This window comes from Odocoileus virginianus, chromosome 10, assembly GCF_023699985.2.
Source record: "Odocoileus virginianus isolate 20LAN1187 ecotype Illinois chromosome 10, Ovbor_1.2, whole genome shotgun sequence".
NCBI classification, from domain to species: domain Eukaryota; kingdom Metazoa; phylum Chordata; class Mammalia; order Artiodactyla; family Cervidae; genus Odocoileus; species Odocoileus virginianus.
This window is the reverse complement of record NC_069683.1, coordinates 26,014,373-26,027,928: the sequence shown is the minus strand read 5'-3', so window position 1 is coordinate 26,027,928 and position 13,556 is coordinate 26,014,373. Positions and strand designations below refer to the sequence as shown.

Here is a 13,556-nt window from a genome sequence, read left to right as displayed (position 1 = left end):
AGCCCCGCGCCCACCACCCGGGCGGGCGACGTGGCTCCCAGGCCCCGGCCTCCCCCCGCAGCCCGGCGGCCAATGGGCGCGTGAGCTGGACCGTCCGGCGCTCCCCTGCCCGCCGCCCAGGGCGCGCCCCTCCGCTCTGGCACGGGGCGGGCGCTGGCCGAGAGGCCGGCCCGTCCCCTCCCTCCCGGCGCCGGCCCTGGCCCCAGCCCCGCCGCCGCCGCGCGCGCTCTGAGCCCCCATTTCCGAGCCGCCGCTCGTCGCTCGCTCGGAGCCTTCCCGCGGGCCGCGCTCTCCTCCGGACGATGGCGCGCGGCGGCCGCGGTCGCCACCTGGGGCTGGCCCTGGGGCTGCTGCTGGCGCTGCTGCTGGCGCCTCCGGCGCTGCGGGCCAAGCCCACCGTGCGCAAGGAGCGCGTGGTGCGGCCCGACTCGGACCTGGGCGAGCGGCCGGCCGAGGACAACCAGAGCTTCCAGTACGACCACGAGGCCTTCCTGGGCAAGGAGGACTCCAAGACCTTCGACCAGCTCACCTCGGAGGAGAGCAAGGAGAGGCTGGGGTGAGGCCGCGCTCGGGGACGCCGCAGGTGCCGGCGGGGCCCCTCGGGCCGGAGCCGCGCTGGCCACCGGCCGCAAAGCGAAAGCGAAATCGGGCGCCGGGACCGGAGGGCGTGGGCCGGGCGGGCCGGGCGGAGGGGCTGAAGCAAAGTTTGTCCGCGGGCGCCGGGACTCTGCAGGGAGATCACCGCCCGGGGCCGGGGTGGTTTCCCGCGGGGAGGCGAGAACGTGGCAGCGGTCTCCGGAGCCAGGACGGCCAGGGCCCGCCCCCTCCCCCGGGTTGCATCAGAAGGGAGGGGAGGGAGCGTACAAAAGAAGAATTTGTCCACAGTGGCCTTTTAGTGATAGGCGTTCTTCCCCCACCCTACTGGTTTCTCGCTTCTCCCATTCCAAGAGGGGAGGCAGGAGACACTGCTAAGGTCTCAAGGATGATCGTTAATGGATAAAAGAGGAAGGGGCAGGCGGAGGCTTGATTCCTGGCCCGTGTCCCAGGGCTGGGACTGAGGTGTTCTTGTCTTCTGCTCAGTAGCCCCCATATCTGAAGTAGGGAACATAAGAATCCTGCTGTTAAGAAGGGAGGGGCATTAGGAGATAGGGATGGAAGGGTGGGAATGGAAACTGGTCCCTTCGTTTCTGTCTCCAGCATCTTCTGTTGGCAGCAGAAGCACCCAGTCCGTTTGCAGTCGAGGCCAAAAGGCTGGAGGGTGGTGTGGTGGCAGGTTGTGAATTTCACCCTTGAAGGCAGCTGAGTCAGGAACCAAACCTGGGAAACAAAACGTGGTACATCTCAGTGCACCCTCTCCACAGGCCCTGGAGAGACACTTGAGCGCTGTCAGAGGTTCTCTGGAAACCCTTCCACAGAGGAGTCTACAGCCAGCCTGAGCCCAGATGGAGGCCTGGCTGGGGAGGGTCCCGAGAGCCCTGCCTACTGGGCACCAGGCCTCCAGGAATCTGCTTCCCAGGGGTGGAGGGTCTTTCTGCCCTGCTACCTAGAAAAAGAACACAGCCATCCCTGTGCTGAGGGGGGCCACCAAAGGCCAGTGTGATTGGACGGACTGTGAGGCTAAATTACACCTATTGTGTAGGTGCACCGTCTGCCTGCGCTGATAGAAAGGATCTCTGAACTTCAAAGTCACCTCTTAACAATCACCTTTTATTCTGCAGAGAAGTACTTTCTCTTCTAGTTTGAGCCTTAACAATGGGGACCATTGATGAGTTCAGTCCATTGTATTGCTTTGAGGCACTTGGAGGCTGATTTATTCAGGGGCCCTGGGTGGCAGCCATTTGTCACCAGTGAGGAGGAGAAGAGGTTTGAGGAATTGGAGTAGGGAACTCTAGTTTTGCGTCCTAAAACTTCCAGTTTAACGCCTTCATCAGGACAAGTAAGCCTAGTGGTGAGAGCAGGACTGGTAAGCCTAGTGGTGATGCATTTGACCCTTGTATGAAGACCTTAGCTGCATTCATTTACTAATGAAAAAACATTTGAATGACTACTGTGTGCTCAGCAGGGTGTTAGATACCTGAGAACTACAAAGATAAAACCTTATGCTCTAGGCCATAAAGTACTTATAATCATATGCAGGGGAGAGAGTTTGGAGCAGATGCTATGCATAATTGCTGTGATGGTGGCATGTAAAAGCCACAGTGACCACATCTAGGAGGAGCCCCCTAAAGCTTCAGGTTGGAGACCGGGGATTGGGGGGTTGGGGTGTCATCTGACCAGGGCTTGTGGCATGACTCAGAGGTCACCAGGCTTACAAACAGGGGAAGGCACTCCTGAAGAGAGAACAGCCTGCTTACAGACAGTTTTAAAATCTGTTCCTTTGGATTCCGGGTGTTGGGACAGTAAAGAGACAGGGCAGGAGAAGTGGGAGGTGGGAGTGGCAAGGAGGCCAAGGGCAGGACTGAGGGACCTTTGTGAAGTGGAGATTAGACATGATTCTGCACATGGTAGAAATGTTATTATCCCAAAATGTATTAGAATAGTTGGACTGGCAGTAGGGCAGAGAACGTAACCAAGGCACAGATGGGGAGCCCCGGGCATGGGGTGGCCGTGAGCGCCTGAATCAGGCGCGGTGGGAGAGGGTGAACCCAGAGCCACGTTGGAGGTGGAACTGGCAGTGCTTGCTCTTGGCTCAGCGAGGCAGGGGCGGGGAGAGGAGGGAGCAATCTAGAGTGGCATCTGGTCTCTGGCCTGAGCCACTGCATGGATAGTGGACACACCGCTCACCTACAAAGTAACTCTGGGCTAGAGGTGGTGTGGGGGGCCGGTTGGAAGGTTGGAAATGAAGGGTGGGCGCGGGATGGGCTGGGCTGAGTGTGAGAAGCCATCTTCTGTCCACAGCTCCAAGTCTGGGCTGCAGAGGGGGGAGCGTGGCTGGATCGAGGCAGCTTCGCCACCACCATCGGCGCATAGATTCTGAAAACGTGGCAGATCTAAGGCCCCCAAAGACACAAAAAAGTAGGGACTCATAGGCTTCGGGCAGTTGCAAATGTGGTACACAGTCTTTTTGTCTCAGTCTTAGAAAAAAATATAAATTACTTGCCAACATTTAGCATCGGAGTGACTTCACATACAGACCCCGATTTTTGGTTTCTGTTGACACCCGTGGCCTGTTATTCCATATGGAGGTCATTGTCTGGAGCAGAGCTGGGCAGCCTTGTTTGGCAGCTGGTGGGCGATCCCCCGATGCTTCGCTGGCTTCTTTTTTTTACATTTTTATCTTATTTATTTGGTTGCACTGGGTCTTAGTTGTGGCCTGCAGGATCTTAGTTCCCTGATCAGAGATCAAACTGAGGGTCCCTACTTTGGAAGCTCATCAGAGTCTTAAGTCACTGGACCACCTGGGACGTTTTGCTTACTTCTGTTACCTGTTTGTTGAGTTCTCCACCCACCTGTGTTCGGGATTATCGTCCTTAGTGAGGAAAGGTGCACACTGTCTCCATCCCAACATTCCTTGTAAAGTAGGTGTCCAGTTTACAGATGGAGAAACAGAGACTCAGAGAGTCAAGTCATATACCTGAGATCACTCTAGACTAGGATCCTGGTGTTCTCATTGTAGCATTTGGTTTATCTACATCATAGCTACCTTTTCCTATAGCTCATGTTTGAGATTTTTTAAAGAGAAAAGTTAAGATGATTTATGCTTCCAGCAAATATTTATTGAGCTCCTACTATGTGTCAGGCTGAGCTATGTCCTGGATGTTTCTTTGGCATCCGTTGGATGCTGTCGTTTCCGAAAAGCAGGTTATATACTGTCTGACATCATTTGGTCTTTGCTGGTTTGAGATTCTGCTTCTTAGTTGGCTTTGGATAACTGATGGGCATGTCACCACTGCCAGGACTGGAGCAGTGCCTGGCACATAGTAGGTAGGCTAAACACTTCACAGTATTCAAAGAATTCTGCTGTGTTTGGCTGTCATTTCCTGGAAGCAAGATACTTGAGGTTTAGTCTTTTAGTCTTGAGGCCTTTCAAAATTGCAAGGAAGGGACAAGTTCTTGAGAAGGCTACCCAGGTTCCGGTAGGGGATGGAGACTTAAGTACTAATGAACTCATTTCCATTTCCAATCAAAGAGTAACTGCCAATTTGAACTTGTGTTCACAGTAAGAAAGTTGGAGTTGATAAAATTCCAGCCCAAAGCAAACAAATCCCTAATTAGCCTATATGACCTCTTTTCAGGTAAATGAACTACTATGGTAAAACTTCCTTAAACACTGGAAGTAGCTTTCAGGAGTTTTTGAAGTTCCTCTCAGGGCTGGCATCCCCAGCGTGGGCCCTCTGGCCTAAGAGATGGACACTGTTGAGGTTCCCAGCTTGACATTTGCTCTGCACAGGGGTATGCGGTGCCCTAGTGAAGTCCAGTGGGGAATTGCTGGAACCCGGGCCAGCTGTGGAGCAGGGCATGCCAGTGGACATAGTGGCCTTCACCCTAAGAGCAGGAGGTTGAGGTTCCTGCAGCTGCTCTGGTTTCTTGATGAGGTTCCACGATGTCAAGGCCCTTTCATCCCTGACATTTTTTGCTTTGTCCGAGATCTGGTCTCCTCCTGCTTTAAGTTTCAAGTCTTTGAATCCAAAGTGGTGAGATAAAGGAAAATAAAAATCTTGCTTATTTTTTGCTGGGTTAGCTAGAAAGCTAGACTCTTCCATCTTTTGAATTGGGTTTAGAGCCAGAGGACATGGACTCTGACTCCAGTGGTACCAATTACTCCCTCATTACTTTAAAATGAGGGAGTTAAACTACATCAGGGAAAACTGCTAGGTTTCATCTTACAAAGCAGCTCACTCAGTTGGTAGTGTCTATCTGCAGAACACTGTGTTGAGAAGGATTCTGAGGTCACATCACAGTTTATGAGGACAGAATGGCCTGATCCACAAGCGTCTGGTGTTGACACTGGGTGGGTGGAGAGAGGCATATCATCCTTGGGAAACTTAAACTTTAAGGTCCTTTCAAGCATCACCTGGTCATTGATTTTATTTTAGCACTTAAGCATTTTAGATTCTGCAGGTGTTTGATCTCTTTCTGGATCAGGATCACACAAGCCTTGGTAATAGCCTCGTGGGTTTTGTTTTTTTTTAACTACAGGAAAATTGTTGATCGAATCGACAGTGATGGAGACGGCTTTGTCACCACTGAGGAGCTGAAAACCTGGATCAAACGCGTGCAGAAAAGGTACATCTACGATAATGTCGCCAAAGTCTGGAAGGATTATGATCGGGACAAAGACGATAAAATTTCCTGGGAAGAATATAAGCAAGCCACCTATGGTTACTACCTAGGTAAGTGGTGCTACAGGAGCGATTACACAGCTGGGGCCCGAGTAACAAGCTTCTTGTGGGAAATTACTCTCTCATCATATCTACCCACGTCAGGGAGATGTCACAATCTTCTAAGTAGAACCTGCTTAAGTAGAACAGTGTAACATCCTATTTTGCCTACTAACAACACACCGGGCTACTTACTCTGAGTGAACTTGCAGGTAGAAGGGGGTGAGGGTCTACTAAAAAATAAGCTGCTTTCCAACCTGAGCTTATGATCTCAGAGGCATACCCAGGGAACAAAGCAGAGAGGAAGCATGTGTGCTGAATTTCAGATAGCAAGGACTGGGTAAACTGGAACAGTCTCGGAAGGCTTGCTGGTGGAGGGTGGTTTGGGAACTGGGCCTTAAAGAATGGATTTGTATCTGGAGAGATGGAGACGAGTGGGGAAGGTGGGTCAGCTGGAGGGACAAAGGTGCAACGATGCCTTCAGCAGCGGGCAAGGTTTGGACATAAGACACGCTTGTTTGGGAGGAATGATGGGGGGGGTGTGTGCCCAGCATGGGGTGCAGACCTGCTAGATGGCTGCCGAGCAGAAGCCATACGTAACAGGACAGGCCTGAGGAGAACCAAAGACACACACTCCCAGCTAGATTAAGAGCGGTCTTGAAAGATTCGCAGGAACTTAGAACAGATGTCCCAGGTACCAGGGAGCCTTTGTCTGTTCTGTGTCAAAGAATATGATGAAAGTAGGGTACTACAAAGTGAAATAGGATATTAATATGGTCTCAAGCCTATGTTTTCCACCACTTGCTATAATGCCCCTAACAAGCCTTTAGGGCCTGGACTGGAGGGTGGCCTGGAGGGACAGACACTGGAGGCATCCTGAAATAAAATGTTTCAGAAACTCGACACGTCAGGACCTTCTGTCCTTTAAATACCTCTGGGCGTGATCTGGAGGGCGTGATCTTGAGTTTGCTTGCCGGTGTTCGTGTTCCTGTGCACATCCTGCAGGAAACCCCACAGAGTTTCAGGATACCTCAGATCATCACACCTTTAAAAAGATGCTGCCACGGGATGAGAGAAGGTTCAAGGCTGCGGACCTCGACAGTGACCAGACAGCCACCCGGGAGGAGTTCACCGCCTTTCTGCATCCTGAGGAGTTTGAGCATATGAAGGAAATTGTGGTTTTGGTAAGATATCCAAAGAGCCTGAACTGGGAAGCAGCACCAAAACCTTATCCTTTCTTGCAAAGTGAGAATGTTCTTCAGCCCAAGGGGAACCGGACAAGGACTCTGCAGTGGAACACACTGGAAGGCCTGTGTACTCAGGAGATGAGTCAGGGGAGGGTAGCTGCTGTAACAAGCAGCCCCCAATCCCAGCTATTCAACGCAATAACCGAAAGTGAGTTCTTGCTTATACTGAGTCCAGGACAGACGGTCCCCATCAGTGGATCTCCTGGGCGGTTCTCAAGTGCTGGCAGGCCTCCCGGCCATTTCCATCTTGTCCCCCACCATCCTGTGGCTTTGAGGTCATCTTGGCCGATCCCCTGTATTCATTCTTCTTCTGTCTAGAAGAAGAGAAGGACTAAGGAGAAGGCGCAGTATGCCTTTACTGTTCTGGCCAGGAAATGACACCTCCTTTCCTTTTACATTCCATGGGCTCCTACACTGACAGTTTAGATGTGTGCCCAGGAAGAGCAGATGAGTTTGGTGAGCAACTAATTAGCCTCTGTCCCATTTGCCAGCTTTAAGGGAACTAGAAAAAGACTCAGAAATGGAATGCACTGGAATCATATGAAAACTTGAATCATATGAGATCATATGGAAACTTAAAGTCAGACCATGCCTAGAAAGAGTGCTCCCCTTGGAGTGTATTTGCTTTCCATAGTGTCTTGTCGGGTCCCAAGTGTCTTCATTCTCCATGACATTAAAGCAAATGCCGATCCCCTGTTTTCAGGGCAGGCATCCTGAGGCAGTTCCAGTTGTTTTACTGCTGGGAAACAACCAGCCCTGGACTATTTCAGTTTTCCAGTCATGGATGGGTTCACTCATGGATGCTGCATCCTTATGACCACAGAGACCCTGAGGACTGGGCAATGGCTCTAAGAACCATTCCTTTAACACCCAACATCCACTTAGTGATGGCTAATTTGCCAGAAGACAGTGAAGATGGGGAAGTGGATTATGTGCTTCTGGATTGACTCAATTCTCAGGTTGGCTGTTTTCTTCAGGATGCCTTTGAGTTTCTGTGACAATGGACAGTAGACTCATTTAATTACTTACCCTAGCAAAACAAAAACCCTAGTTTAGAGGTCAAATGTACTAAATACACAACATAATATTGGGTGGCCAGAAAGTTCTTCAGGATTTTCTGTACGCTGTTACTTATTGGCCACCCAAATGTATTCAAGTCAGATATACTTTTATTTACCAATTTTTCACAGTTCCATAATTTTCTGACATCACCTCGGTGTTCACGGTCCAGTTAGCAATAGAATCTATCTTGGTGATCATTTTAGTCCAGTGGTTTTCAAAGCTGGATTCCTCACAGTACACAGAGACGATTAGGCAGGAGGTGGTTAGCTTGGCAGGGCTTCATAATAAGAGAACGTCTGGGCTTATAGGTACATTTTCATTTGCAGAGTGTTCTGCTTTTAAAATTGAAGGCTGGGGGAGGAGGGACAGAAGCCATTGCCTGTTTTTTACAGATCACAAACTGATGCCCAGGGAGGTCAGGAGATGAGCCAGAAGTCCTCCAGCCATAAAAGCCAGACAAAGGAGGACAGTAGTTAGATTTACTGAGAGCACGGAGCTATCTTGCATCTCTTCCCCTTTTGCTTCCTAGGAAACGCTGGAGGACATCGACAAGAATGGGGATGGCTTTGTGGATCAGGATGAATATATTGGTGAGTGCTGGCCTGGAGTCTTGCTCCTCTGTCCCAACTGGGCACCAGTCCTCCACCCACACGTCTGGCTACTTTTCCTCAGACGTCTCTTAGCAGCAGCTGCAAGTCTGTTGGTGTCGCTGCTCTGACTTCCCAGTGAGAGGGACTTGTTACACCAGTCCTAGGGGTGCAGGGTCAATGCACTGCATTGCAGGCAATACAATGCCTCAGGGAGGCATTCCTGGTGGAGAAGAGCCCAGGTCAGCCATTGATCCCACAGCTCTGAGAGGTGTTCTTCATCACACTACGGAGTTTCTCCCTTTGCGAGAGGGGCCTGGAGATCCCAGAGATGGAAAGGCGGGCTGGATCAGACAGTCTCAGGGGACAGACTCTACAGCAGACTATTCGCCAGCAGGGCCTAGAAACGGAATAGACAGAGCTGTGGTCAGCAGAACTGTTTACAGGCGCAAGCTGTCTGCAGAAAGGGATTCCTTCTTAGAGAGGTAAATCCTTTCACAGAATGCACGGTTTCCCCAAATACAGCTGTTTTATGCCTCTGGATTTTGGTCTTTCATTGGGAGTACTGTTCACAGTTTTTTGTTCTTAAGGGCTCCACTTGAGCAACATCCAGAAGTGCGTTTGCAGGTACCCGAGCCCTGGTGGAAGGAGGCTCCAGTTAAGCCCCCAGGTCAGAAGCCACTGCTCCTGGTTAGAGCCCTTCCCAGCCGCCCAGGAGCCCTTCCAGCCTGAGGGACTGGAGGAGGCAGCACGGATATTTCCGTTTGATCCTCAGCTGCAGGATCATGGCCCCAGCTGCAGGCCCCCTTCTCAGGATAGCTCTTCTCTTCCCAAATTGCAGTAAAGTAAAAGCTGGGAAATCGTTTGAGGGGTGGGATGGATATAACTTTTGTGCAGGTATTTAATAGAGGCAGTCAGTGACCTTGAATAAAAGCAGCGCCCACGTTGCCATCAGCCTCTGGTTCTTGCTTGTGTAACTCTGCCACCCCAAACACGAGAACAAGGGCCTGCTGGAAAGAAGAGCAGAGTTTCTTCCAGTCATTCGGAATTCTATTTGGTCTGAAGCAGCAAACGCTGTTCTCCTGTGTCTGGTAACGGCAGCTCTCGCCTCAGTAACTGAAACCATCTCGGTGGCAATTCCCTTGGTAGAAGAGTCAGCGCTGACAGCCCCATCGTCAGCGTGCACAGGGCAGCCTGTCTCATGCCTGGTGCACACGCGTGTGAGGGCAGTTTCAGAGCCCCACACACCCAGTGGTGAGGGAATTAGACTTGAAGGGAAGGCAGGGTGATTAAGATGATGTAGCTCTTCTGATTTCGAGCATGTGCTCTCCCTCACTTTCTTCCTGATCCTCATTGAAAAGGTGCATGGCGGGGGGCAAAACTCTTGAGTGACGTTGCCTAAAAGAAACATTTTTTGTACCGGACACTGCAGAGAGGCTGGTGGCATTCTTCTTGAAAACTGAATTCTGAGCGACTTGCTGTCAGAGACCAGGTGTCTTGTCTAGGACAAGCAGTGACATGGTACAGTGGGAAGAACACTGGAATTAAGAGTCCTGGCTTCTCCACTTGCTAACTCTGTGACCCTGTGGGAGTCATGTAATCACTCCGTATAAGCCTATAAGCCTTGGTCTCCTCATCTGTAAAACAGGAAGGCATGCACCCATGTTTCCAGGATGGTGTGGGTCTACTTGTAGCTGAATCCAGCCAGGGTCTTGCCTTTCTTTTTCCTTCATTCACTACCTACTCTCTCTACCACCTGATGTTTCCAAGCTGTTTCCATCAAAGAGAAATTGCCCACAAGGTCTCCTTCTTTTCCTAGAAAATCTAATAGCAAACAGTGGGTAAGCTTTGCCTTCTTTTTCCCTTTCCCTGCCACTTTGTAAAACAAGGTTATTGATCTGACTTATAAAATTGAAGTAAAATATATGTGAAAGCCCTCTGGAAATGATATAAACAGCAACAGTAATAAACACAGTGGTTAAGACTATGGGTTGGAAGCCAAGTGCTCGTGTTCCTGTATAGTCAACTACATTCTCATGCTAGCTGTGGGTCCTCCTTGGGTTAAGGCTGTGCCTCAGTGTTCTCATCTATAAAGTGGGAATAACAACACCTACTTTATAGGATTGTAATGAAAACTCAAATTTTAAAAAGTGTGCATTCTATACAGCATCTGGACCATAGAAAGTGCTGGTATTGGTCACTATTATTAGTTTTCACTTGTATACTTCCAGGCTGGGTTGTAGAGGACTTTCACAGAAATGTCCCATTTGACCTTGATAATAACCTTTTGAATAATAAATTACTGTCTCCACTTTAGACAAGGCACTGGACTAAGTCAAAGGCCAGAATTCACCTTCTGGCTTCCAAGCACAGTTCTTTCTCTTCCACTCAGTGGCCTTTAGAGTGGATAAATCATTGTATTCTTTACCCAAGAGGAGACTGCCCCCCAGGTATCTGGTTAGGTCTCGTGACTGCTGGAGGTCAGGTTTTCTTAGATTACCTTCCCACTGGTCTTCATAACCAAGAACAGCCTTCCCTTCTAGCTGATATGTTTTCCCACGAGGAGAGTGGCCCTGAGCCAGACTGGGTGCTGTCAGAACGGGAGCAGTTTAATGAATTCCGGGATCTGAACAAGGACGGGAAGCTGGACAAAGATGAGATTCGTCACTGGATCCTCCCCGAAGACTACGACCATGCGCAGGCCGAGGCCAGGCACCTGGTGTACGAGTCAGACAAAAACAAGGTATTTCGCAGTCTTCTGGAACCTTTGCTTGAAGGGAGACAGTTTACATAAGATCAGTTCTGTTTGCTTCTTTGATGTTTGCCTTGGCCCGTGCGGCCATGCCCTCACTGACCTCTCTCATTCCTGCCCTGCATCTGAGACCTGTGAACTTGGCCAACATCACGCTCACCCGCAGTGAGCTCATTAGGCCAGAGGTTCCTGTTCCTAGAGAGTCCATTGTGGGTTGCACTGAGGTTTGCTGACATCTCTTAGGATCGCAGAGCCGGTCACTTTGTTGGCTGTAGACAGGCATGGATTTAAGAGGTAGGCCCTGCATCGCCCTAGGACCAGTTTTTCATCCATTCATTCCTTCAGCAGACTCTCATCAGACATCTGCAGCATGTGAGGCAGCAGGGATCCCATCACATGAAGGCCCAGGCATCCTCAGGCCAGCTCACCATGCCAGCTCCAATGCCAATATCCACTGGTCAATATGCAAATATACAAGATGTAGAAAGAAGTCCTGCCTCTTCCCATTTTGATCACTGCTCCAAATTCTCAGGAGACAGTCAGGTTCTGCAGTCAGGCCATAAAAGGGAAGTGGAATTCTTCAGGGCCTGTTTTGGGAATGCCTGCACTGCATGTAGACATAACCAGACTCTGGCTTCTGAATTCCTTGAGGACTTTTCTGATATATTTTAGCTCATTGTTTACAGCAGGAGGCTGCTCCATTTAGGGTTTTGCAGAGCAGTGATGGTAGATGAAAGAGGTACCCAGCAGTTTCTTAATTATGAATTGTAATATTTTAAATATTGCAGATCAATGAAATAACGAGTGTCATGCTGAGCTATTTACTGAGGAGTTTCTGTGACAAAGCGCTTTCTTCTTTCCTCTAGGATGAAAAGCTCACTAAAGAGGAGATCTTAGACAATTGGAACATGTTTGTTGGAAGCCAAGCTACCAATTATGGGGAAGACCTCACCAAAAACCACGATGAGCTCTGATGCATGCTCACCATATCATGACAGACTGTCATAGGCTTTCTTTTATTGTCCTGGATGGTTGCTACAATTGTCTCACTTACAGCAGTTATGTCCCCACAGAAAGCAAATTCATCACCACAGACTGGGGTTAAAATTGTTTTTTACTCGATATTTGCTGGAAATTACTCACCACTATTTGAGTAACATTTCTCTTCAAACACATTAAAATCTTGGTGAATTGCAATGCTCTATGGGGATACATTACTAAAACATGGCTTTTTAGCTTTTTCCATGAAATTTGAACTAAAGAAGAATGAAATTTGAAAAGCCCTGTCATTCAGAAGTTGGGTAGGTGGGGAGAGGGCAGTATATGGAGTGACTGCTATGCATTTTAACTGCAGATTTTTTGCATTTCCACTGTTAATAGTTGGTAAGGGAAAATTCTGATTCAGCTTCAGTGGTATCTCTTCCTACACAGGCTTCTTTCAGAGCAAGGCTGATTATTTCAAATTCTTCCTTCTTGACTGTACTCTAAGCTGTTACTGTAAATGGCATATAAACCTCTGTGCATTTTTCTGTATGAACCTGCTAATGTGCACAACAGATCCACCCATCTTTGTTTTTTGTCTTTGTTTTTTTTACAATAAGAAGCAATTAAGAAAGATAATGTGAAAAAGAAAGGAATTTTAAAGGTAGGGAGAAAAGATGAATGTCAGGCATTTGAAGAACTATAGGAAAATGGTAAACACTTTATTATACTTGAGAAATTCTTCTTGACATGTAAATGAAGTAGATCTGATCTTTGAAAAAGTGACTAGAAATCCAATCCATTTCCTCACTGATCTCTGACAGGAATAGAGTGGGGTCTTGGGGAAGCCTGCCTAGTGGAGCTCTGGAACCCATCTCTTCCAGTCCGGTGAATCCACAGCCTTCCAACCTGCCCTGGGACCACTTACACCACGGAGTTGACAAAGTAGTGTTCCAAGCCACTGGCTAAACTGGAAGAAAGAACTTTTACAGGTTGAAATTCCACCTTATAAGTAGAAAGTGAATGAATAAAGGATCCCGCTGAGGATTTTCTACTGTGTCCTGTGGTGTTTGACTTCACACGTACCATTTGTGACATTGTTCGCTACTGATAGAGAATTTAACAGAGGGTTGAGATGATGTGAGTAAGGTTAAAGAAGTTCTACATTTTAAAAATTCAGCTACTAGAATGTTTAGTACATACTAATATTTATTTATTTAACATATACTTCTCTATGATAATTACAGAAGCTGCAGGTCATCTTAACTGTAAGACCTTTCAGAGACGATCAGCTGGAAGGAAATCTAGACTTCTTATGAAGGCCTGTTGTTCAGTTGCCACGTTGTACCTGATGACTCTTTACCATGCCATGAACTGCAGCATGCCAGGCTTCCCTGTCCTTTACTATCTCCCAGAGTTTGCCCAAGTTCATGTCCATTGTACTGGTGATGCCATCCAACCATCTTATCCTCTGTTGTCCCCTTCTGCCTTCCTAGCATACGAGTCTTTTCCAGTGAGTCGCCTCTTTGCATCACGTGGCCAGAGTATTGGCGCTTCAGCTTCAGCATCAGTCCTTCCAATAAATATTCAGGGTTGGTTTCCTTTA

At 48.8% G+C, this 13,556-nt stretch overlaps 1 protein-coding gene across 1 annotated transcript; it reads left to right on the top strand.

Moving 5' to 3' along the window:
• On the top strand, positions 1-13,009 carry RCN1 (reticulocalbin 1). Its single transcript, XM_020911289.2, has 6 exons — positions 1-556; positions 5,140-5,333; positions 6,327-6,505; positions 8,160-8,220; positions 10,761-10,960; positions 11,836-13,009. Exons 1-6 carry the CDS (start codon positions 303-305, stop codon positions 11,941-11,943), a joined length of 996 nt encoding a protein of 331 aa, XP_020766948.2. The 5' UTR covers positions 1-302; the 3' UTR covers positions 11,944-13,009.
• The last annotated feature ends 547 nt before the right edge of the window (positions 13,010-13,556 follow it).

Coding starts and splice junctions, on each gene's coding strand:
- RCN1 (XM_020911289.2), top strand. CDS start 303: ATGGCGCGCGGCGGCCGCGGTCGCCACCTGGGGCTGGCCCTGGGGCTG. Junction 8,221..10,760: donor GGATCAGGATGAATATATTG/GTGAGTGCTGGC, acceptor CTTCCCTTCTAG/CTGATATGTTTTCCCACGAG. Junction 10,961..11,835: donor ACGAGTCAGACAAAAACAAG/GTATTTCGCAGT, acceptor TCTTTCCTCTAG/GATGAAAAGCTCACTAAAGA.